The sequence below is a fragment of the Heterodontus francisci genome, chromosome 8 (genome assembly GCF_036365525.1).
Source record: "Heterodontus francisci isolate sHetFra1 chromosome 8, sHetFra1.hap1, whole genome shotgun sequence".
Classification (NCBI taxonomy): Eukaryota; Metazoa; Chordata; class Chondrichthyes; order Heterodontiformes; family Heterodontidae; genus Heterodontus; species Heterodontus francisci.
In genome coordinates, this window is record NC_090378.1 from 124,034,949 (window position 1) to 124,062,302 (window position 27,354).

The 27,354-nt window shown below is 45.5% G+C and overlaps 1 long non-coding RNA gene and 1 gene segment (V, D, J or C); one reads left to right on the forward strand and one right to left on the reverse strand.

The window, feature by feature from the left end:
• LOC137373139 (uncharacterized) overlaps positions 1-8,804 on the reverse strand; it is a 17,494-nt gene extending 8,690 nt beyond the window's left edge. Inside the window, exon 1 of the long non-coding RNA XR_010975606.1 lies at positions 8,604-8,804. This is a non-coding gene — a long non-coding RNA (uncharacterized lncRNA). The remainder of the gene's footprint in view (positions 1-8,603) is intronic.
• Positions 227-13,367, forward strand: LOC137373138 (Ig kappa chain V region Mem5-like). The segment is given in 4 exon segments: positions 227-341; positions 528-829; positions 8,352-8,397; positions 12,422-13,367. Coding segments are annotated over 4 exon segments (726 nt in total).
• The last annotated feature ends 13,987 nt before the right edge of the window (positions 13,368-27,354 follow it).

The following is a 27,354-nucleotide window of genomic DNA, read 5'->3' on the forward strand; positions in this document are numbered from 1 at the left end:
GAGAGGGATAGTGAGAGAGGGAGACAGAGGAAGAGGGAGGGAGGAGAGGGAGAGGAAGAGAGGGAGACAGAGGAAGAGGGAAAGAGGGAGGGAGGAGAGGGAGAGTGCGAGAGAGGGTGGAAGAGGGAGAGAGAAGAGGAAGTGAGAGTTGCTGACGTGCCTTTCTCTGGGTGATACCATTTACATACTGAGAAACAGGCAGTCAGACTCTCACAGGCTGCAGCTTTATAAAGCAGAGCCCAGTGAAGGGAGAGTTTATCAGTAACCAGGCACAGAGACAGGAGCAGGCACCATGATTTCACCCATCCAGCTGATCTGGCCTCTGGCATTCTGCGTCGCAGGTACAAATCTCTCTCCTTCCACGTTTAATATTTTCCTGCTGTTTATTTCAGTCCAATTCTACTGACTTGTGATTGGAGGGAAAATGCTGAAACATGAGGAGCGGTCACTTTCTCTAATAATATCTCATTTTACAGGGTCTTTCTGTGACAGTTCTTACTTCACTCTGTTTCTCTATTACCCCTCAGGTATCAGTGGAGACATCATCATGACCCAGTCTCCACCGGCACTGTCAGTGACACTGGGACAGACGGCAACGATCACCTGTACGGCCAGCCAGTCCGTGAGCAAGTATGTAGCTTGGTATCAGCAGCGAGACGGTCAGAAACCCACTCTCCTGATCTATGAGGCAACAACTCGATACACAGGAATATCGGAACGATTCACCGGCAGTCAACAGAACACCAAATTCACTCTGACAATCAGTAATGTACAGAATGAGGATGTCGCAGATTATTACTGTCAGCAATATAGCAGCAGCCCCTACACAGTGAGACAGAGCCGTACAAAAACCTCAATACACACAGTCCCACCTCCTGTACTGACACATCCCACAGTTATATATAATATATAATAATGGACACACAGTCCCACCTCCTGTACTGACACATCCCACAGTTATATATAATAAATAATAATGGACACACAGTCCCACCTCCTGCACTGACACATCCCACAGTTATATATAATATATAATAATGGACACACAGTCCCACCTCCTGTACTGACACATCCCACAGTTATATATAATAAATAATAATGGACACACAGTCCCACCGCCTGTACTGACACATCCCACAGTTATATATAATATATAATAATGGACACACAGTCCCACCTCCTGTACTGACACATCCCACAGTTATATATAATATATAATAATGGACACACAGTCCCACCTCCTGTACTGACACATCCCACAGTTATATATAATATATAATAATGGACACACAGTCCCACCTCCTGTACTGACACATCCCACAGTTATATATAATATATAATAATGGACACACAGTCCCACCTCCTGTACTGACACATCCCACAGTTATATATAATATATAATAATGGACACACAGTCCCACCTCCTGTACTGACACATTCCACAGTTATATATAATATATAATAATGGACACACAGTCCCACCTCCTGTACTGACACATCCCACAGTTATATATAATATATAATAATGGACACACAGTCCCACCTCCTGTACTGACACATTCCACAGTTATATATAATATATAATAATGGACACACAGTCCCACCTCCTGTACTGACACATCCCACAGTTATATATAATATATAATAATGGACACACAGTCCCACCTCCTGTACTGACACATCCCACAGTTATATATAATATATAATAATGGACACACAGTCCCACCTCCTGCACTGACACATCCCACAGTGATATATAATATATAATAATGGACACACAGTCCCACCTCCTGGACTGACACATCCCACAGTTATCTATAATATATAATAATGGACACACAGTCCCACCTCCTGTACTGACACATCCCACAGTTATATATAATATATAATAATGGACACACAGTCCCACCTCCTGCACTGACACATCCCACAGTTATATATAATATATAATAATGGACACACAGTCCCACCTCCTGTATACTGACACATCCCACAGTTATATATAATATATAATAATGGACACACAGTCTCACCTCCTGTACTGACACATCCCACAGCTATATATAATATATAATAATGGACACACAGTCCCACCTCCTGCATACTGACACATCCCACAGTTATATATAATATATAATAATGGACACACAGTCTCACCTCCTGTACTGACACATCCCACAGCTATATATAATATATAATAATGGACACACAGTCCCACCTCCTGTATACTGACACATCCCACAGTTATATATAATATATAATAATGGACACACAGTCTCACCTCCTGTACTGACACATCCCACAGCTATATATAATATATAATAATGGACACACAGTCCCACCTCCTGCATACTGACACATCCCACAGTTATATATAATATATAATAATGGACACACAGTCTCACCTCCTGTACTGACACATCCCACAGCTATATATAATATATAATAATGGACACACAGTCCCACCTCCTGCATACTGACACATCCCACAGTTATATATAATATATAATAATGGACACACAGTCTCACCTCCTGTACTGACACATCCCACAGCTATATATAATATATAATAATGGACACACAGTCCCACCTCCTGTATACTGACACATCCCACAGTTATATATAATATATAATAATGGACACACAGTCTCACCTCCTGTACTGACACATCCCACAGCTATATATAATATATAATAATGGACACACAGTCCCACCTCCTGCATACTGACACATCCCACAGTTATATATAATATATAATAATGGACACACAGTCCCACCTCCTGCATACTGACACATCCCACAGTTATATATAATATATAATAATGGACACACAGTCCCACCTCCTGTACTGACACATCCCACAGTTATATATAATATATAATAATGAACACACAGTCCCACCTCCTGGACTGACACATCCCACAGTTATATATAATATATAATAATGGACACACAGTCCCACCTCCTGTACTGACACATCCCACAGTTATATATAATATATAATAATGAACACACAGTCCCACCTCCTGGACTGACACATCCCACAGTTATATATAATATATAATAATGGACACACAGTCCCACCTCCTGTACTGACACATCCCACAGTTATATATAATATATAATAATGGACACACAGTCCCACCTCCTGTACTGACACATCCCACAGTTATATATAATATATAATAATGAACACACAGTCCCACCTCCTGGACTGACACATCCCACAGTTATATATAATATATAATAATGGACACACAGTCCCACCTCCTGGACTGACACATCCCACAGTTATATGTAATATATAATAATGGACACACAGCCCCACCTCCTGGACTGACACATCCCACAGTTATATGTAATATATAATAATGGACACACGGTCCCACCTCCTGTACTGACACATCCCACAGTTATATATAATATATAATAATGGACACACAGTCCCACCTCCTGGACTGACACATCCCACAGTTATAAATAATATATAATAATGGACACACAGTCCCACCTCCTGGACTGACACATCCCACAGTTATATATAATATATAATAATGGACACACAGTCCCACCTCCTGGACTGACACATCCCACAGTTGTATATGATATATAATAATGGACACACAGTCCCACCTCCTGGACTGACACATCCCACAGTTATAAATAATATATAATAATGGACACACAGTCCCACCTCCTGGACTGACACATCCCACAGTTATATATAATATATAATAATGGACACACGGTCCCACCTCCTGTACTGACACATCCCACAGTTATATATAATATATAATAATGGACACACAGTCCCACCTCCTGCACTGACACATCCCACAGTTATATATAATATATAATAATGGACACACAGTCCCACCTCCGGCACTGACACATCCCACAGTTATATATAATATATAATAATGGACACACAGTCCCACCTCCTGCACTGACACATCCCACAGTTATATATAATATATAATAATGGACACACAGTCCCACCTCCGGCACTGACACATCCCACAGTTATATATAATATATAATAATGGACACACAGTCCCACCTCCGGCACTGACACATCCCACAGTTATATATAATATATAATAATGGACACACAGTCCCACCTCCTGTACTGACACATCCCACAGTTATATATAATATATAATAATGGACACACAGTCCCACCTCCTGAACTGACACATCCCACAGTTATATATGTAATATAATTAATGAAGAACGTAAACTGATCAAATTAAACCATGACATTATGTTCACTGTCCACTACACCCCCCTGCCCCTGTGGTGCCCACTGCTCATTGAAGGCTTAAGTTGTTCCTCGAACACTCCATGTGCACTTATGAAGAGATGCTGAAAATGTTTTCATCGAATTGGGATTCCAACTCTCCCGAGCACTGCTGCATGCAGCTTAGACACAGCGAGACACAGAAACAGTGAGAGGCAGAGTGTGAGAGAGATACAGACCAAGGGAGAGACAGAATGAGTGAGAGAAGGTGGGAGAGGGACAGGGAGATATGCGTAGAGGCACAGAGACATGCACGCAGACATTGAGAGACAGAAGGAAAGAGACACATCCACACACACACAACGGGAGACACGCAGGCAATGAGAGACAAATACAGACTTTGAAAAACAATGATAGAATTATAGAATGGTTACAGCACAGAAGAAGGCCATTCAGGCCATCATTTCTGTGCTGGATCTCTGAAAGAGCAATTCACCTCGTGACACTCCGGCACCTTCTCCCCGTCATCCTGCATATCCTTCCTTTTAGGAGAATAATCCAATTCCCTTTTGAATGCATCAATTGAACCTGCCTCCACCACACTCTCAGGCAGTGCATTCCAGATCCGAACTACTCGCTGTGTGAAAAAGTTTCTCCTCATGTCACCATTGCATCTTTTGCCAATTACCTTAAATCTCTGCCCTCTGGTTCTCGATCCTTCCACCAATGGTAATAGTTTCTCCCTATCTACTCTGTCCAGAGCCCTAATGATTTTGAATACCCCTATCAAATCCCCTCTCAACCTTCTCATCTCCAAGGAAACAGTCCCAGCTTCTCCAATTTATCCACATAACTATCCCTGGACCGATTCTTGTGAATCCTTTCTGCACCCTCTCTAATGCCTTCACTTCCTTCCTAAATTGTGGCACCCAGAACTGGACACAGTCCTCCAGTTGAGGCTGAACTAGTGTTTTATACAAATTTAACATAACCTCCTTGCTCTTGTACTCTGTGCCCCTATTAATAAAGCCCAGGATACTGTATGCTTTATTAACCTCTCTCTCAACCTGTCCTGCCACCTTCAATGACTTCCGCACATATACACTTAGGTCCCTCTGCTCCTGTACCTCCTTTAGAATTATACCCTTTATTTTATATTGTCTCTCCGCATTCTCTCTACCACATCACACTTCTCTGCATTTAAATTTCATCTGCCACTTGTCAGCCCATTCCACCAACCTGTCTGTATCCTTTTGAAGTTCTGCACTGTCTTCCTCACAGTTCACAATACTTCCAAGTTTTGTATCTTCTGCAAATTTTGAAATTGTGCCCTGCACACCAAGGTTTAGGTCATTAATATATATTAGGAAAAGCAAGGATCCCAACACTGATCCCTGAGGAACTCCACTACAAATCTTCCTCCAGCCTGAAAAATATCCATTAACTACTCTCTTTTTCCTGTCACTCAGCCAATTTTGTATCCATGTTGCTTCTGTCCCTTTTATTCCATGAGCTATAACTTTGCTCACCAGTCTGTTGTGTGGCACTGTGTCAAACACCTTTTGAAAGTCCATGTACACAACATCAACAGCAACAACATTGCCCTCATCAACTCTCTCTGTTACCTGATCAAAAACTCCAACAAGTTAGTTAAACATGATTTGCCCTGAACAAATCATTGCTGGCTTTCCTTAACTAACTTGCACTTGTCCATGTGACTATTAATCTTGTCCCGAATTATTCTTTCTAGAAGTTTCCCCACCACTGATGTTAAACTGACTGGCTTGACATTGCTGGGCTTATCTTTACACCCTTTTTTTGAACAAGGGTGTCACATTTACAATTCTCCAATTCTCTGCCACCATCCCTGAGTTTAACGAAGACTGTAAAATTATGGCAGTGGCTCTGCAATTTCCACTCTCACTCCCTCAGTATCCTTGGGTGCATCTCATCCAGTCCTGGTGTTTAATCCACTTTAAGTACAGACAGCCTATCCAATAACTCCTCTTTATCAATTTTAAACCCATCTGGTGTCTGAATTACCTTCTCTTTCACTATGACCTGTGCAGCATCTTCTCCCTTGATAAAGACAGATGGAAAGTATTCATTTCATACCTCAGCCATGCTCCTACCTCCATGTGTAAATCCCCTTTTTGGTCCCTAATCGCCCCACTACTCCTTTTACCACTCTTTTACTATATACATGCCGATACAAGACTATTAGATCCACTATTGTATTAGCTGCCAGTCTCTTTTCATACTCTCTCTTTTCTTCCCTTTGCCTTTTAAATTCCCCTCTGAGCCTTCTACATTCAGCCTGGTTCTCGATTGTAGGGGGAGGTGATGGTGTAGTGGTAATGTCACTTGACCAGTAATCCAGAGGCCCAGGCTAATTTTTTTTTTAGAGATACAGCATTGAAACAGGCCCTTCGGCCCACCGAGTCTGTGCCGACCATCAACCACCCATTTATACTAATCCTACACTAATTCCATATTCCTACCACATCCTCACCTGTACCCAAATTTCCCTACCACCTACCTATACTAGGGGCAATTGCTAATGGCCAATTTACCTATCAATCTGCAAGTCTTTGGCATGTTTGAGGAAACCGGAGCACCCGGAGGAAACCCACGCAGACACAGAGAGAACTTGCAAACTCCACACAGGCAGTACCCAGAATTGAACCCGGGTCGCTGGAGCTGTGAGGCTGCGGTGCTAACCACTGCGCCACTGTGCCGTTCTGGGGACATGTGTTTGAATCCCACCATGGCAGATAGTGAAATTTGAATTCAATTAATAAATCTGGAATTAAAAGCTGGTGGAATGGTGACCATGAAACCATTGTCGATTGTTGTAAAAACCCATCTGGTTCACTAATGTCCTTCAGGGAAGGAAATCTGCAGGCCTTACCTGGTCTGGTCTTCATGTGACTCCAGACCCACAGCAATGTGGTTGACTCTTAAATGCCTTCAGTGGGCAATTAGGGATGGGCAATAAATGCTGGCCTAGCCAGTGACGCCCATATCCCATGATCAAATAACAAAAGAAAATCCACCTGACATTTATCATAAGCAGACTTTTTCTTCTTTATCTTAACCTCTGTCTCTTTTGTCATCCAGGGAGCTCTGGATTTGTTTGCCCCACGTTTCCCCTTCGTGGAAATACACCTTGGTTTTGCCCGAACTATCTCTTCTTTAAAAGCAGCCCATTGTTCAGTTACAGTTCTCCAATTTATCTGGGTCAGATCCATTCTTACCCGAAGAGAGAGAGAGACACAGGGGCACACACCGGGAAGTAAACACAGAGAGAGACACACACAAATACAGACGGAGAGACAGACACACACACAGAGGCACACACCGAGAAGGAAACACAGAGAGAGACACACACACAAATACAGACAGAGAGAGGCACACACAGGGAAGGAAACACAGAGAGAGACACACACACAAATACAGACAGAGAGAGACACACACACAGAGGCACACACAGGGAAGGAAACACAGAGAGAGAGAAAGAGAGACACACACACACACATACACACACAAATACAGACAGAGAGAGACACACACACAGAGGCACACACAGGGAAGGAAACACAGAGAGAGACACACACACAAATACAGACGGAGAGACAGACACACACACAGAGGCACACACCGGGAAGTAAACACAGAGAGAGACACACACACAAATACAGACGGAGAGACAGACACACACACAGAGGCACACACCGAGAAAGAAACACAGAGAGAGACACACACACAAATACAGACAGAGAGAGACACACACACAGAGGCACACACCGAGAAGGAAACACAGAGAGAGACACACACACAAATACAGACAGAGAGAGACACACACACAGAGGCACACACCGAGAAGGAAACACAGAGAGAGACACACACACAAATACAGACAGAGAGACAGACACACACACAGAGGCACACACAGGGAAGGAAACACAGAGAGAGAGAAAGAGAGACACACACACACACACAAATACAGACAGAGAGAGAGAGACACAGTGACAGTGAAAGACAGAGAGAGTGTGAGAGTGAGTGAGTGAAACACAGAGCAGAGGATATTGTACAGCCCCTGCACTGGAAGCTGTCAGTGTGGTTAACGTTTGGTAAAGGAACCAAGCTCAGACTGAGTAAGTAAACCTCAATCCTCCGTTACTAATCCTTTAAATACTGAAACATTCTAAAACACAAATGCTGAATAGTGGAAGGTGTTAGTAAGGAGCTGCAGTCAATGAAATGGTTCATTGAAGAGCACTGTGTATAACAGGGTGCCCAGCTGTATTTCTTTAGTTACATTCCCCCTTTAACCAACAAGATATAAGTAACCAACTTTTACCGAGTGTGTAGAGGAGATCTGGACGTTTGCAGACTGTGGTCACATTCCTGCTCCATGGAGTGAAATCCCTCACTAGACTCCTGCCAGTCTCAGTGTGAGCTCTGGGTCTCTGTCACAGTCTCTGATAGAACTGATCTCAGCACCAGCACAGTGAGACACCGAGGTCCCACCTCCCCCAGCTTTAACTCTGTTCTGTCCACTCCCTGCTTATCTCTTGTCAAAGTTCTGATGACAAACAGTGACAGCAGGGCTCCCAATCCAGTGGCTTCAGTGTTCCAGGGTTTTGGGGAGACTCTCAGTTGCTTTCTCTTTGGGTGAAGTTCAGGCCAAAATTTATCTCTGAACCGACATTGCTAAAAATGCTCATTTACCTCATTGCTGTTTGTGGGATCTTGCTGTGCACAAATTGTCTGCCACATTTCCTACATTGCAACAGTGACTGCTCTTTAAACAAGTCCTTCATTGTCTGTAAATGACTTTGGGAGGTCCTGAGGTGTGAAATACTCGATATAAATACAAGTCTTTCTTTTCTTTTTATTAACCGGGAGCTCCCACAATACCCTGTTGATTAAAGCTGAACCCAGCAGAAAATCCACAGAAAACTGACTAATGTTTGTCTGATTTGTCTGTGTGTTTATTAGACATGACTGAGCAGATAGCAAGAGTTTCAGCAGCAACAAAGGTGTTACTCTAGTGCCCCTCCCACTTTCCCCATCGACTTACATAATACTTACGGGGAAAGGGCTCAGCACCTGCCATCGACTGGTTAAATGTCACCCCTCTAGACTACAGGTCTCCCACAATCTGCTCTCCATCTCTCTCCTGAAGGCACTATCTCTGGCTGGGGCACAGCTCCACCCTCCCCAAGTGGCCTCATTCCTCCAAGTGTGAGCCGGGAGGTTGAGAATGGCAGGCTATTCGACTGTGAGGTTTTAGTGTTGTCTCAGTGGGTAACACTCTCACCTCTGAGTCAGAATGTCGTGGCTTCAGGTCCCACTCCAGAGACTGGAGCACATAATCCAGGCTGACACTGCAGTGCAGTATTGAGGGAGTGCTGCATTGTCAGAGGTGCTGTCTTTCAGATGAGACAAACTGACGTCTGCCCTCTCAGGTGAATGTAAAGGATCCCACTGCACTATTAGAAGAGCAGGGGAATTCTCCTCGGTGTCCTGGACAATGTTTATCATTCAACCAACACCATTAAAAATCAGATTATCTGCTCAGTATCACTCAGCTGTCTGGGATCTTACTGTGAACAGTTGGCTGTAAAATACTTGAAGATATGCTGAGGTGGTGACAGGCGCTATAGAAATGCAAGTCTTTCTTTGAGGTTGGAGGCTCCTGATCCTGACCCTCGCCCATTGTCCGCACACTGTCACCTTCCAGGGGTCATGGGATCATTCGGAGCAGTGACCCTGCCTGACCCCAGTGCACTGAGACTAATTATAGCCTCACCCTTGACCTCACCCCAGTGCTGGGCAGGAAGGTTTTAAATGACATCTAGAACCTTCTACACTGACACCCAACCCTTCTCCATCCCTCCATCCTCCCCCACGTCATCCAACCCTTCTCCATCCCTCCATCCTTCCCCCCGTCTGAGACTAAACCAGACTGTTCACAGCCTTGGTGTCATATTTCTGACCTCATGTTCCGGCCATCACTAAGACCCCCTATTTCCACCGCAGTAACATCACACGACTGTGTCCCTGCTCAGCTCATCTGCTCATCATCTACCTCACTTTCCTCCTTTATCTCCATTTGTGGCTCAGTGTCATATTTCTGTTTTATAATGCTCCTGTGAAGCACATTGAGAGGTTTTAAGGGCTTAATGAGATTAAAGGCGCTATACACCACAGCTGCCACCATGTAATGAGAAGCTTTTTATGCTGTCTGATGCAACATTATTGAGGTATGTGGAGATCTGGCTGTTGAAGATCTCAAAATAGTGGTGCTCACCTCATTAGCATACGAAGATCTTAAAGGTACATTATTCTTAAAAGCAATTACTGAACATATAAATACAAGTTACTGTTTTGGTTGTTGTTATTTCTGAAGTGTGTTGAGACAAGTCTGTTCCAGTGTTCCGGAGAAAGTTCTCCCGATGTGTATGTGTGATCTGAGATTTGTTAACACTGAGCCTGTTTCCTCCAGATAGACTGATCTATAGTTCGAGCTTCCTGTCAGGTTAACAGTGTCTTAAAGGGACATTGAGTCTTCAAACACTCTTACTATAACCATTTCAGTGCTGAATTGGTGGTAACCCTTCATTACAGATTTAAAAAACTGTCCAACACCATTTAACCATCTGAACATCAAACGATTCAATGTATTTATATTTAGACTAAACTTAGCAAGCTAGGCAAAACAGAAGGAAATCAAGAATTAATGGTTGTCACCTCTAATGGTTAAACACAAACAGGAGTCCATCAACCCAGCTGTCTGTTATCCAATGTGAATTCCAATGTAGAAACACCCACAGAGAGACACAGACGAATATACACATGGACCACTCAAATAGACTCAAAACATACAAATAAACACAGAATACACAAACACACAGCACAGAAATATAAACACACAGAACACACAAATATGAACACAGAATTTACAAAAATATATAGAGAACACAGAAGCATAGACATAGAACACAAAAATGCACAGATAATGCAAATATACACTGAAACACATAAATACACAAAGAGCACACAAATACACGAAGAACAAAATAATATATATTGTTCCGACCAAGGTGGAAGAAATAAATATTAATTCAGTCCCACTTCTTCACGGGTCACAGCTGTTTCTTATGAATCGAAGGAATAATAAAATAAATCAGTTTGTCACGTTCTTGATATGAAGTTCTTCAGTTGAATGAGGTGTTCCAGAGTTGAATAGTCGGATGCCACTCAAAGTCTCTCCAGGAGAAGTTGATGAACAGTCTGTGATGGGTCGGCGTTCAGGGCAATTCGGCTACAGTAGGCGTCACACAGGACTTTTGGCAGGGGTGTAGCAACAGGTCTGCTGAGGGCTCACAGCAGCAGTATTGCAGTAGAAGCTTTCTTCAGGTTCCAGGATTTCCCAAAACACAGCAGGCAACAGGAACCATGCTGGATGCAGGAATTCTTCAGAGACAGGAGGCAATCGGAATCTGCCACCTTTCAAATACAGGGTTTCTTTTCAAGAGATGCAAGTTTCCTTTACAGAGAGAGGTCTTTTTTGGCCTTCAACTTTGATCTCAAGGCAGATCAGCAACCAAATTTCAAATGCCTGCTTTTTGTCTAACTCATTGGATTTTAAAAGGGTCTGAAGTGACAGTAAACCTTCCTGAGCCAATCACATGACCAGACATAGAGTATCCACTGTCATTAAAAGTGATGCTCTGAGGAGGTCAAAAACCCCTTGGCAGGCTTCCTTGAAACGGTTTGCTTTTCCTAGTCTTGTATACAAAGTCAACATCCAAAAATTTCAGCTAGTTGCAGGTGTCCATGTCCACTGGAAATCCTGTTTTCAATTTTTAAAAACACATAGAATTCTAAGATTTTAGTACAAAAATAAATCTCTTGTAACAATATACAGAACACACACATATACACAGAACAAATAAATATATACTCAGAATACATAAATATTTATAGAACACACAAATATATATAGAACACATAAATACACACACAGAACACACAAATATACACACAGGAAACACAGATATACACAGAATATGCAAAAATGCACAAAGAACACATATACCCACAACACACAAATATATACACCGAGCACACAAACATGCAGTGATTAACAGTTTTTCTCTTCTCTTTCAGGCCGAGAGAAGTCTCAACCCACACTGACCCTGCTGCCCCCCTCGGAGGAGGAGGTCAAGGCCAAGGGCACTGCCACCCTGGTGTGCCTTGCCGATCACTTCTATCCCGATGAAGTGGGGGTAGAGTGGAAGAAGGACGGTGCAGCCATTTCGGCCGGGGTTCAGACCAGCAACTACCTGCGAGCTTCGGATAGCACCTACAGTGTCAGCAGCCTGCTGACCCTCTCTGGCTCTGACTGGGAGTCCAACGCCCGCTTCTCCTGTGCCCTGATCCATGAGACCCTCTCCTCTCCCCTCAGTAAGAGTGTGAGCAGATCAGAATGTGTGTAGAGTGTTAGAGACAGTCCGCAGAGGAGACACAACTTTAAATATAACAGGGGTGAGCTGGGAGGATAAAGGTCATTTTCAACACGGAATTTCAACTCTCTTCCTTCTCGTGACTGGGTCTGAGACACCTCTGAGGATCAGGGGTTAAGGCACTAAATTGGGACAGTGTAGAGGGAGCTTTACTCTGTATCTAACCCGTACTGTACCTGCCCTGGGAGTATTTGATTGGACAATGTAGACGGAGCTTTACTCTGTATCTAACCCGTACTGTACCTGCCCTGGGAGTGTTTGATTGGACAATGTAGACTCGTGATGCCAAGTAAAACCTCTCTAAGATGCTGAAGACTGTCAGCTGAGCTAAAATAATGTGAACCTCAGAATTCGCCGCTCAGTAAACCAGACCTCCTTCCTGCTCACTCTGCAGTTACAATTTAAAGTTTAGTCTCTGTTTAAAGCGACAGGATTCTCATGTTATTGAGAAAATCTCCACAACTGTTTTAATAAACCTCCATTCTCCCTGTGAATTTCTCCAGCTACCTCTCGCTGGGCTGTTTATTCAAGTCTTTTTTCTGTAAATGTAAATCAGTAAAAGGTAATAAACATTAAGAATATTCAGTAAATGTCTTGGGAGTGCTTTGGAAATGTCCCACCTTCCTGTCAGCTGATTGGCTGCATTTCAGCAAGTGAATCTGATGATTGGCTGGTTGACCTGTCAATCAATAACATGTCAGAAGCAGAATTGATTCATAGCCAATTGTAAATCATATTAAAATGATCAGTTTTATCTCAAATCCCTTGAGATTACAAGATTAAAAACAGAAACTGAAAGCAGCTGGAATTAAATCATCACAATCCCAGCATTCACACTTCACTCTTCACACTGGAGGTGTTGGTGTAGCCCCAGCTGGTGGGATCGCACTGTGCACTCTGTGCTGACTGCTGAGTAATACCTGAAATGAGCCTGGGACAATCTCAGGGCTGGAGGCCACACTCACAATGTTCATTTCTCCCACCTTAACCAATGCCTCATGGTAACAGTACAAAACTGAACCAAGTGAGGTCTCAGTTTAGAGAGAGGAGCAGTCAGGGTATCATTGTGTACATGACCCTGAGTGTGGGTGTGACTGTTACCCAGTACTGTCTGTAGGTGAGTGTCTCTGAGTGTGGGGGTGTTACCCAGTACTGTCTGTAGGTGTGTGTCTCTGAGTGTGGGTGTGTTACCCAGTACTGTCTGTAGGTGTGTGTCGCTGAGTGTGGGTGTGTTACCCAGTACTGTCTGTAGGTGTGTGTCTCTGAGTGTGGGTGTGTTACCCAGTACTGTCTGTAGGTGTGTGTCTCTGAGTGTGGGTGTGTTACCCAGTACTGTCTGTAGGTGAGTGTCTCTGAGTGTGGGTGTGTCACCCAGTACTGTCTGTAGGTGTGTGTCTCTGAGTGTGGGTGTGTCACCCAGTACTGTCTGTAGGTGTGTGTCTCTGAGTGTGGGTGTGTCACCCAGTGCTGTCTGTAGGTGTGTGTCTCTGAGTATGGGTGTGTCACCCAGTACTGTCTGTAGGTGTGTGTCTCTGAGTGTGGGTGTGTCACCCAGTACTGTCTGTAGGTGTGTGTCTCTGAGTGTGGGTGTGTTACCCAGTACTGTCTGTAGGTGAGTGTCTCTGAATGTGGGTGTATTACCCAGGACTGTCTGTAGGTGTGTGTCTCTGAGAGTGGGTGTGTCACCCAGTACTGTCTGTAGGTGTGTGTCTCTGAGTGTGGGTGTGTCACCCAGTACTGTCTGTAGGTGTGTGTCTCTGAGTGTGGGTGTGTCACCCAGTACTGTCTGTCAGTGTGTGTCTCTGAGTGTGGGTGTGTTACCCAGTACTGTCTGTAGGTGAGTGTCTCTGAATGTGGGTGTATTACCCAGGACTGTCTGTAGGTGTGTGTCTCTGAGAGTGGGTGTGTCACCCAGTACTGTCTGTAGGTGTGTGTCTCTGAGTGTGGGTGTGTCACCCAGTACTGTCTGTAGGTGCGTGTCTCTGAGTGTGGGTGTGTTACCCAGTACTGTCTGTAGGTGTGTGTCTCTGAGTGTGGGTGTGTTACCCAGTACTGTCTGTAGGTGCGTGTCTCTGAGTGTGGATGTGTTACCCAGTACTGTCTGTCAGTGAGTGTCTCTGAATGTGGGTGTGTTACCCAGTACTGTCTGTAGGTGCATGTCTCTGAGTGTGGATGTGTTACCCAGTACTGTCTGTCAGTGAGTGTCTCTGAATGTGGGTGTGTTACCCAGTACTGTCTGTAGGTGCGTGTCTCTGAGTGTGGATGTGTTACCCAGTACTGTCTGTCAGTGTGTGTCTCTGAGTGTGGGTGTGTTACCCAGGACTGTCTGCAGGTGTGTGTCTCTGAGAGTGGGTGCGTTCCCCAGTACTGTCTGTAGGTGTGTGTCTCTGAGTGTGAGTGTATTACCCAGTACTGTCTGTAGGTGTGTGTCTCTGAGTGTGGGTGTGTTACCCAGTACTGTCTGTAGGTGCGTGTCTCTGAGTGTGGATGTGTTACCCAGTACTGTCTGTCAGTGAGTGTCTCTGAGTGTGGATGTGTTACCCAGTACTGTCTGTAGGTGTGTGTCTCTGAGTGTGGGTGTGTTACCCAGTACTGTCTGTCAGTGAGTGTCTCTGAATGTGGGTGTGTTACCCAGTACTGTCTGTCAGTGTGTGTCTCTGAGTGTGGGTGTGTTACCCAGTACTGTCTGTAGGTGAGTGTCTCTGAATGTGGGTGTATTACCCAGGACTGTCTGTAGGTGTGTGTCTCTGAGAGTGGGTGCGTTCCCCAGTACTGTCTGTAGGTGTGTGTCTCTGAGTGTGGGTGCATTACCCAGTACTGTCTGTAGGTGTGTGTCTCTGAGTGTGGGTGTATTACCCAGTACTGTCTGTAGGTGTGTGTCTCTGAGTGTGGGTCTGTTACCCAGTACTGTCTGTAGGTGTGTGTCTCTGAGTGTGGGTGTGTTACCCAGTACTGTCTGTAGGTGTGTGTCTCTGAGTGTGGGTGTGTTACCCAGTACTGTCTGCAGGTGTGTGTCTCTGAGTGTGGGTGTGTTACCCAGTACTGTCTGTAGGTGTGTGTCTCTGAGTGTGGGTGTGTTACCCAGTACTGTCTGTAGGTGTGTGTCTCTGAGAGTGGGTGCGTTCCCCAGTGCTGTCTGTAGGTGTGTGTCTCTGAGTGTGGGTGTGTTACCCAGTACTGTCTGTAGGTGTGTGTCTCTGAATGTGGGTGTATTACCCAGTACTGTCTGTAGGTGAGTGTCTCTGAGTGTGGGTGTGTTACCCAGGACTGTCTGCAGGTGTGTGTCTCTGAGAGTGGGTGCGTTCCCCAGTACTGTCTGTAGGTGTGTGACTCTGAGTGTGGATGTGTTACCCAGTACTGTCTGTAGGTGAGTGTCTCTGAGAGTGGGTGCGTTCCCCAGTACTGTCTGTAGGTGCGTGTCTCTGAGTGTAGGTGTGTCACCCAGTACTGTCTGTCGGTGTGTGTCTCTGAGTGTGGTTGTATTACCCAGTACTGTCTGTAGGTGAGTGTCTCTGAATGTGGGTGCGTTACCCAGTACTGTCTGTAGGTGTGTGTCTCTGAGTGTGGGTGTATTACCCAGTACTGTCTGTAGGTGTGTGTCTCTGAGTGTGGGTGTGTTACCCAGTACTGTCTGTAGGTGTGTGTCTCTGAGAGTGGGTGCGTTCCCCAGTACTGTCTGTAGGTGTGTGTCTCTGAGTGTGGGTGTGTTACCCAGTACTGTCTGTCGGTGTGTGTCTCTGAGTGTGGGTGTATTACCCAGTACTGTCTGTAGGTGAGTGTCTCTGAATGTGGGTGCGTTACCCAGTACTGTCTGTAGGTGTGTGTCTCTGAGTGTGGGTGTGTTACCCAGTACTGTCTGTCGGTGTGTGTCTCTGAGTGTGGGTGTGTTACCCAGTACTGTCTGTAGGTGTGTGTCTCTGAGTGTGGGTGTGTTACCCAGTACTGTCTGTCGGTGTGTGTCTCTGAGTGTGGGTGTATTACCCAGTACTGTCTGTAGGTGAGTGTCTCTGAATGTGGGTGCGTTACCCAGTACTGTCTGTAGGTGTGTGTCTCTGAGTGTGGGTGTGTTACCCAGTACTGTCTGTAGGTGTGTGTCTCTGAGTGTGGGTGTGTTACCCAGTACTGTCTGTAGGTGTGTGTCTCTGAGTGTGGGTGCGTTCCCCAGTACTGTCTGTAGGTGAGTGTCTCTGAATGTGGGTGCGTTACCCAGTACTGTCTGTAGGTGTGTGTCTCTGAGTGTGGGTGTATTACCCAGTACTGTCTGTAGGTGCGTGTCTCTGAGTGTGGGTGTGTTACCCAGTACTGTCTGTAGGTGTGTGTCTGAGTGTGGATGTGTTACCCAGTACTGTCTGTAGGTGTGTGTCTCTGAGAGTGGGTGCGTTCCCCAGTATTGTCTGTAGGTGTGTGTCTCTGAGTGTGGGTGTGTCACCCAGTACTGTCTGTAGGTGTGTGTCTCTGAGTGTGGATGTGTCACCCAGTACTGTCTGGAGGTGTGTGTCTCTGAATGTGGGTGCGTTACCCAGTACTGTCTGTAGGTGTGTGTCTCTGAGAGTGGGTGCGTTCCCCAGTATTGTCTGTAGGTGTGTGTCTCTGAGTGTGGGTGTGTCACCCAGTACTGTCTGTAGGTTTGTGTCTCTGAGTGTGGGTGTGTCACCCAGTACTGTCTGGAGGTGTGTGTCTCTGAATGTGGGTGCGTTACCCAGTACTGTCTGTAGGTGAGTGTCTCTGAATGTGGATGTGTTACCCAGTACTGTCTGGGTGTGTTGAAGACGGATAATGCTCCAGGGTTGAAGTCACAGATGAGTCCATGTGTCACTGGTTCCAGCCGTTATGGTGATGTGACAGGGCTGATAACCTGATTGGAGAAATTCAATGAAGATTTGTGGATAATAGGAACAATGAGGCAAAAATATGAAAAATCACTAAAAGTAGTGACACAGGTGAATAAAGACTTAAACAAAGCAAATCAAGCAGCTGGATTTATTTCCAGAGGGTTAGAATTGAAAAGCAGTGAATTTCTGTTGAACTGCTGTACAATCTTGTTGAGGCCACACTCGACGTACACTGAACGGTTCGAGCCTCCATATTCAGAAAAGGATCTCGAGCCAGTGGAGAAGGTGCAAAATAGATTTACCAGAACTGAGAGGATAAACTTATCAGGAAAGGCTAAACAGGCTGGGGCTCTTTGGTGACCTCATGAATGTCTTTAAGGATATGAAGAGGTTTGAGAGAGTAGATGTTGAGAAGATTCTTCCAATTGTGGGTGAGATCAGAACATACAATAATCAACATTAAATCCAATAGGGAATTCAGGAGCAACTTTTTTAACCAGAGAGAGGTTAGAATGTGGAACTCATTCTGGCAAACAACACCGAGAGACAGCAATGGTGTAAAATAATAGATTTTATTCTGTTTCATTGGATAGAAAACATTGTATACTGGAAATTCATTGTTTTGCAGTCAATCACCTCCTGAACAGAGACAGACAAACGCTGATGGTGGGAAGACAGTAGAAATTGGAAACAGGAGGTTTGAAAGTGGATGAAACAGGATATTTAAATCCAAAATACCTGGACTCACAGGACTGTTAGACCCTGTTCCCCCAATACTGCCAGCTCCCTGCTCCCCCCCCCAATACTGCCACTCCCTGTACCCTCCAATACTGCCAGCGCCCTGCTCCCCCCCCAATACTGCCACTCCCTGTACCCTCCAATACTGCCACTCCCTGTACCCTCCAATACTGCCAGCTCCCTGCAGCCTCCAATACTGTCAGCTCAATGTCTACGAATTCCTGCTGGTACTGGCGCCCGAGGCTGTCACCCACCTCCCGGAGGACGCGGTTGAGCTTTCCCGGCATGGATGGTGGGAACTGATGAAATGTTTTATTCCCTGCATCCCCTTCACCCCCCCCCCCGCTTCCCCTTCCCAGCTCCCCCCTCCCAGCTCAACCCCCCCCGCACCCTCTTACCCCACCCCCTCCCCCCTCGCAACCCCTTCCCAGCTCCCCCCTTACACCATCTTCCTCCTGCACCCCCTTCCCCTGAACCCCCCCACCCCTCTACAGCCCCCTTCCCAGCTCCCCCTCGCACCCCCTTCCCTCCACCCCTCCCCCTCGCACCCCCTCCTCCCACCGGCATCCACCTAGCCCTGAGCAGGGGCCCTAACAACCCCACTGCCTTGTTGGCGTCTTGGGGGAGTCCAAGGCTAAGGCAGTAAACCCTAACAGACAATCCGGAGCGGAACCCCGTAGGCGGTCATGTGTCACTTTAGGCATGTTTCCGGCAGTTCCTTCAGCCATACCGGTGCCAAATATCGTGCTCTGCACTCCTTTGGACCCCACCAGAAGGCCGAGAGGGGGGTGTTGACGCTTGGGCAACTCACAACCTCCATACATTCACCCAGGCAAGGGCCCTGGAGAGGTCACTCCAAAGTCGCCTCACAGCAACCGAAACAACACGGAAGGCAGCAGTTACAGGTTATAAGTCCAGCTCAATTGGCGTAGAGATTGGGCGCCACGGGCTGCCTTTGTCGGTGGGAGAGGTCATTGCGTCTCACTGGACATCTACCGCCCGCCTCAAACCGGGAAACCCCCAGTCAATAAGGTTCTGTCCCCCCACAGTCCACCTGCTTCAATGGGTGCTTGGAGCTCAGGGTTATTGCCCGAAAAGTGGACTGCAACACCACACCAAACAGCACGAAAAAAGGAAAGAAGGTACCAGCCCTTCGTTTTGCAAGCTGGAACGTCAGAACTATGTGTCCTGGCCTGTCGGAAGACCTTACACAAATCAACGATTCTCGGAAGACCGCCATCATTAACAACGAGCTCAGTAGACTCAATGTGGACATTGCAGCACTTCAGGAGACTCGCCTCCCAGCGAGCAGATCTCTAACAGAGCAAGACTACACCTTCTTCTGGCAGGGTAGGGTTCCTGAAGAACTAAGACAGCATGGAGTGGGCTTCGCCATCAGAAACTCTTTGCTCAGCATGATAGAGCCACCTTCAAATGGCTCAGAACGCATACTGTCCATCCGACTGCTCACCACCTCTGGTCCAGTACACCTACTCAGCATCTATGCTCCAACACTCTGCTCCCCACCTGAAGATAAAGACCAGTTCTACGAGGAACTCCATAATATCATTGGTAGCATCCCAAATACCGAACATCTGTTCCTGCTGGGGGCAATTTAATGCCAGGGTTGGGGCCGACCATGACTCATTGCCCTCCTGCCTTGGGCGCTATGGCATTGGAAGGATGAATGAGAATGGACAGAGACCGCTTGAGTTGTGTACCTATCATAACCTCTGCATCACCAACTCATTCTTTCACACTAAACCCTGTCACCAGGTTTCTTGGAGGCACCCAAGATCACGTCGTTGGCACCAGCTGGACCTCATCATCACAAGGCGAGCCTCCTTAAACTGTGTTCAAATCACACGCAGCTTCCACAGTGCGGACTGCGACACCGACCACTCCCTGGTGTGCAGCAACGTTAGCCTCAAACCAAAGAAGCTGCATCACTCCAAGCAGAAGGGCCACCCGCGCATCAACACGAGCAGAATTTCTTTTCCACAGCTGTTACAAAAATTTCTAAATTGACTTGGAAAAGCTCTTCAAAACACTCCCGCAGGGGATGCAGAGACCAAGTGGGCCCACATCAGAGACGCCATCTATGAGTCAGCCTATGACCACCTATGGCAAACGTGTGAAGCGGACTGCAGACTGGTTTCAATCTCACTTTGAAGATCTGGAAGCTGTCATAGCCACTAAGCGCATTGCACTGCTGAACTACAAAAAAGCCCCCAGCGAGTTAACATCCGGAGCACTTAAAACAGCCAGAAGCGCTGCACAAAGAACAGCCAGGCGCTGCGCAAATGACTACTGGCAACATCTATGCAGTCATATTCAGCTGGCCTCTGACACCGGAAACATCATTGGAATGTATGATGGCATTAAGAGAGCTTTTGGGCCAACCATCAAGAAGATCGCCCCCCTCAAATCTAAATCAGGGGACACAATCACTGACCAAAGCAAGCAAATGGACCGCTGGGTTGAGCACTACCTAGAACTGTACTCCAGGGAAAATGTTGTCACTGACACCGCCCTCAATGCAGCCCAGTCTCTGCCAGTCATGGATGAGCTGGACATACAGCCAACAAAATCAGAACTCAGTGATGCCACTGATTCTCTAGCCAGCGGAAAAGCCCCTGGAAAGGACAGCATTACCCCTGAAATAATCAAGAGTGCCAAGCCTGCTATACTTTCAGCACTCTACGAACTGCTTTGCCTGTGCTGGGATGAGGGAGCAGTACCACAGGACATGCGCAATGCCAATATCAACACCCTCTATAAGAACAAAGGTGACCGTGGTGACTGCAACAACTACCGTGGAATCTCCCTGCTCAGCATAGTGGGAAAAGTCTTTGCTCGAGTCGCTTTAAACAGGCTCCAGAAGCTGGCTGAGCGCATCTACCCTGAGGCACAGTGTGGCTTTCGAGCAGAGAGATCGACCGTTGACATGCTGTTCTCCCTTCGTCAGCTACAGGAGAAATACCGCAAACAACAGATGCCCCTCGACATTGCTTTCATTGATCTCACCAAAGCCTTTGACCTCGGCAGCAGACGTGGTCTCTTCAGACTACTAACAAAGATCGGATGTCCACCAAAACTACTAAGTATCATCACCTCATTCCATGACAATATGAAAGGCACAATTGAGCATAGCGGCACCTCATCAGACCCATTTCCTATCCTGTGTGGCATGAAACAGGGCTGTGTTCTCGCACCTACACTGTTTGGGATTTTCTTCTCTCTGCTGCTCTCACACGCGTTCAAGTCTTCAGAAGAAGGAATTTTGCTGCACACAAGATCAGGTGGCAGGTTGTTCAACCTTGCCCGTCTAAGAGCGAAGACCAAAGTATGGAAAGTCCACAACAGGGAACTCCTCTTTGCTGACGATGCTGCATTAAGATCTCACACTGAAGAGTGTCTGCAGAGTCTCCTCGACAGGTTTGCGGCTGCCTGCAATGAATTTGTCCTAACCATCAGCCTCAAGAAAATGAACATCATGGGACTGGACGTCAGAAATGCTCCATCCATCAATATCGGTGACCACACTCTGGAAGTGGTTCAAGAGTTCACCTACCTAGGCTCAACTATCACCAGTAAGCTGTCTCTCGATGCAGAAATCAACAAGCGCATGGGAAAGGCTTCCACTGAGATGTCCAGACTGGCCAAGAGAGTGTGGGAAAATGGCGCACTGACACGGAACACAAAAATCCGAGTGTATCAAGCCTGTGTCCTCAGTACCTTGCTCGACGGCAGCGAGGCCTGGACAACGTATGTCAGCCAAGAGCGACGTCTCAATTCATTCCATCTTCGCTGCCTCCAGAGAATCCTTGCCATCAGGTGACAGGACCGCATCTCCAACACAGAAGTCCTCGAGGCAGCCAACATCCCCAGCTTATACACACGACTGAATCAGCGGCGCTTGAGATGGCTTGGCCATGTGAGCCGCATGGAAGATGGCAGGATCCCCAAGGACTCATTGTGCAGCGAGCTCGCCACTGGTATCAGACCTACCAGCCGTCCATGTCTCCGCTTTAAAGACGTCTGCAAACGCGACATGAAGTCCTGTGACATTGATCACAAGTCATGGGAGTCAGTTGCCAGCGATCGCCAGAGCTGATGGGCAGCCATAAAGGCGGGGCTGAAGTGTGGCGAGTCAAAGAGACTTAGCAGTTGGCAGGAAAAAAGACAGAAGCGCAAGGGGAGAGCCAATTGTGTAACAGCCTCGACAACCAATTTTTTCTGCAGCACCTGTGGAAGAGTCTGTCACTCGAGAATTGGTCTTTATAGCTACTCCAGGCGCTGCTTTACAAACCACTGACCACCTCCAAGTGCTTACCCATTATCTCCCGAGACAAGGAGGCCAAAGAAGATAGCCATTACAGGTTACAGGACGACATTGATTGGGACCTGAATATTGAAGGATATCTGGCATTTAGGAAGGACAGGAAGCTAGGAAACGGTGGAGGGGTAGCTCTGTTAATTAATGATGGCATTAGCGCAATAGAGAGGGATGACCTAAGTTCAGGAGACCAGGATGATGAAGCAGTTTGGGTAGAGATGAGAAATCATAAAGACAAGAAGTCACATGTGGGAGTGGTGCACAGGCTACCTAACATTAACTACACTGTGGGAAGGGGTATAAAGGAAGAAATAATGGCAGCTTGTCAGAAAGGTATAGTGATAATTGTGGGGGATTTTAACCTACATATAGACTGGAAAAATCAGATGGGCAGAGGTAGCCTAGATGAGTACATGGAATGATTTTGGGATAATTTCTTGGAACAATACGTTCTGGATCCAACCAGAGAGCAGGCTATACTAGACCTGGTATTGTGGAATGAGATAGGAATAATTAATGACCTCATAGTTAAAGTGTCCCTAGGTAGCAGCGATCAGAATATGATTGAATTTTACATTCAGTTTGAAGGAGAGAAGAGTGGGTTCGAGACTAGTATTTTAAACTTAAATAAGAGCAATTATGAGGGAATGAAAGCAGAGCGAGCTGAAGTGAACTGGCAAAGCAGGTTTAGGGATAGGTCAATAGAGATGCAGTGGCAGACTTTTAAGGGGATATTTCAGAATATACAGAATAGGTACATTTCAACGAGAAAGAAAATTTCCAAGGGTGGGACCCGCCATTCGTGGTTAAGTAAAACAGTTAAAGATATATAAAACTTAAAGGAAAAGCCTATAATTGTGCAAAGGTGGGAGGCAGGCCAGAAGATTGGACGGAACATAAAAAACAGCAAAGAAGGACTAAAAGATTGAGAAGGAAGGTAAAGTTAGAGTACAAGAGAAAGCTAGCTAGAAATATAAAGATAGATAGCAAGAGCATCTATAAATATATTAAAAAGAAAAAAGTTAACAAAGTGAGCATTGCTCCTATAAAAAGTGAGTCTAGGGAATTATTGATGGATAAAAAGGAGATGGCTGATGAATTGAAAAGATATTTTGTATCAGTCTTCACTACTGAGTAAACACGTAACATCCTAGTATTAGCTGTAAGTCAGGAAATGGAAGGGAGGGAGGAACTCAAGAAAATTACAATCATCAGGGACGTGGTACTGAACAAATTGTTGGAGCTGCGGGATGACACGTCCCCAGGTCCTGATGGACTTCATCTTCGGGTGTTAGAAGAAGTGGCTAGTGAGATAGTTGATGCGTTAGTTTTAATTTTCCAAAATTCCCAAGATCCAGGGAAGGTTCCTTTAGATTGGAAAATAGCAAATGTAACTCCTTTATTCAAAAAGGGAGGGAGACAGAAAGCAGGAAACTACAGGCCAGTTAGCTTAACATCTGTCTCAGGGAAAATGTTTGAGCAGGGTATTTAGAAAAATTCAAGGTAATCAGGAAGACTCAACATGGTTTTGTGAAAGGGAAATCATGTTTAACCAAGTTATTGGAGTTCTTTGAGGGAGTTACATGTGCTGTGGATAAAGGGGAACCAGTGGATGTATTGTACTTGGATTCCCAGAAGGCATTTGATAAGGTGCTACATCAAAGGTTATTGCAGAAAATAAAAGCTCATAGTGTAGGGGGTAACATATTGGCATGGATCGAAGATTGGTTAGCTAACAGCAAACAGACAGTCGGCATAAATGGGTCATTTTCTGGTTGGCAAGACGTAACAGGTGGTGTGCCACAGGGATCTGTGCTGGGGGCCTCAACTTTTTACAATTTATATAAATGACTTAGATGAAGGTATGGTCGCTAAATTTGCTGAGGACAGAAAGATAGGTAGGAAAGTAACTTGTGAAAAGGACATAAGGAGGCTACAAAGGAATACAGATCGGTTAAGTGAGTGGGCAAAGACCTGGGAAATGGAGGATAATGTGGGAAAGTGGGAAAGTGGGAAATTGTCCACTTTGGCAGGAAGAATAAAACAGAAGCATATTATCTAAATTGTGAGAGATTGCAGAGCTCTGAGATGCAGAGGAATCTGGGTGTCCTAGTGCATGAGTCAATGAATCGCAAAAGTTAGTATGCAGATACAGCACGTAATTAGGAAAGCTAATAGAATGTTATCATTTATCACAAGGGGAATTGAATACAAAAGTAGGGAGGTTATGCTTCAGCTATACAGGACATTGGTGAAACCACATCTGGAGTACTGTGTACAGTACTGGTCTCCTTATTTAAGGAAGGATGTAAATGCTTTGGAGGCAGTACAGAGAAGGTCTACTAGACTGATACCTGGAATGGGTGGCCTGTCTTACGAGGAAAGATTGGACAGGCTAGGTTGTATCCGCTGGAATTTAGAAAAGTAAGAGGCGTCTTGATTGAAACATATAAGATCCTGGGGGGTCTTGACAGGGTGGATGTGGAAAGGATGTTTTCCCTTGTGGAAGAATCTAGAACTAGGGGTCACTGTTTAAAAATAAGGTGTCGCCCATTTAAGACAGAGATGAGGAGAAATCTTTTCTCTCAGAGGATCGTGAGTCTTTGGAATTCTCTTCCTCAAAAGGCAGTGGAAGCAGAGTCTTTGAATATTTTTATGGAAGAGGTAGATAGATTCTTGATAAGCAAGGGGGTGGAAGGTTATCGGAGGTAGGTGGAAATGTGGAGTAATCAGTTCAGCCATGAACTTATTGAATGGCGGAGCAGGTTCGAGGGGTCGAGTGGTCTACTCCTGCTCTGAATTTGTATGTCCGTATGTTCTCGGTAATGGTGACTATGAAACCATTGTAGATTGTCATAAAAACCCATCTGGTTCACTAATGTCCTTTAGGGAAGGAAATCTGCTGTCCTTATCTGGTCTGGCCTATGTATGACTCCAGACCCACAGCAATGTGGTTGACTCTTAAATGCCCTCTGAAATGGCCTGGCAAGCCATTCAGTTGTACCAAATCACAAAAGAAAAGTCTAAAAGGAATGAAACTGGACAGACCTCCAGCATCAACCGAGGTGTAGTATAAGGATGTAAAGAGTTAATACCAAAGACAATGAGACCCCTCCCACTGTGCAAGTGATGATGTAACAGTCACATGAGATAGACTTGAGAAGGAGAAGGTATAGCAGCACGAAGGATACTAGTTTAAGTGGCTTGTGGAGAGTGTATATAGTAACTGTGAATAATAAAGATTTATTGTTAACCTTTACCGGAATTGAAGACTTTCTGTAGAACGCCCTTAAACACTACTAATACAAACACGACAACGCAATATGGTGGCTGCTGTGAAAGGGATCAGGAGAATTTGAAGAAGGGTCAGTGACCCGAAACGTTAACTCTGCTTCTCTTTCCACAGATGCTGCCAGACCTGCTGAGTGGTTGCAGCATTTCTTGTTTTTATTTCAGATTTCCAGCATCTGCAGTATTTTGCTATTATTATAGGAGAATTTGAAGATCTCCTTACCTTTTGAAGGAACACCAGGGGTAAAGCAGAGAAATTTAAAGATAAATACTGGTCCAGTACAGTAAGAAAATGACTTACTGGCAGAAGAGGCTGTGAAGAGGCTCTGGAGACCACACCACAGCAATGGGAGACTCTGCGTCAGTACATCCAGCACATCCAGCGGTTGGGTCTGAGTCTTCATGCCAGACGACGATCCAGGATCGGTGGGACAGTGAAATTGGCCATTTGTTTAAACGGTGCACTGGGAAAAAAATCAGGTGCAGAAAGCGATCTCAGTCGAATCGGCGACGAGAGGCGAGTACAGTGGCAGCCATTGCTCAGCCTCACCGAGGGAAAAAAGCTTGGTATTTGTCAGAAAGTGCGTGAAAGGTCGGAGAGCGTGGGAAAGCCCCAAACAGAACGCAAACACCTCGAGCCAAGGACCACCTTAGCAAAGTCTAAAAAACGAAAGGAAGCAATATGGATCCAAAATTGGGAATGCCTGAGAGTTTCCAGAACCAAGAAGGTCTCAATCAGGTCCAAAATTGGCTAATATGGAGAATAAGGTTCTTAATATTCAGAATTGCTTCTCAACTCCAGACCAAATCTGAAATGGAGCAAGTGAACACCCTCCTGTATTCAGTAGGTGCAATAGCAGACAATGTAACTGTCCGACAAGGGATCAATGAGGCTTCTGATAAATTCAAAAAGTACTCCAAGCTTTTGATAAATATTTTAATCTGCCTACCAATGAAATTTTGAAAAGAGCCAAATTTAATAAGTGGGTGCAGATGATTGGAGAGTCTGTAGATTCTTATATTAATGACCTGTATAAATTGTCAGAAGGTTGTGAACACAGTGAATGAAAAGCAGAACTAATCAGAGACAGGATAGTCATCGGCACAGCGGATGAATCCTTGTCAGACCTGTTGCAATCCAAGGAAGACCTTACACTGGAAAAGGCCATTCAAATTATAAGACAAGCTGAGGTTCACAAACAGAATAGGGACATTCTACGAGCTGAAGACAAGCTGTGGATGAGAAGGAGTCCAATTCCCAACCAACTGGTGAAGCCAAAGCCAGGGAAAAACTTTGAGGAACAGAAAAAAACATCCAGGTGAGAAGATGCATGACACAGGAAAACCTTGTCAATGTTGTGGAGCCAAGAAGACCCA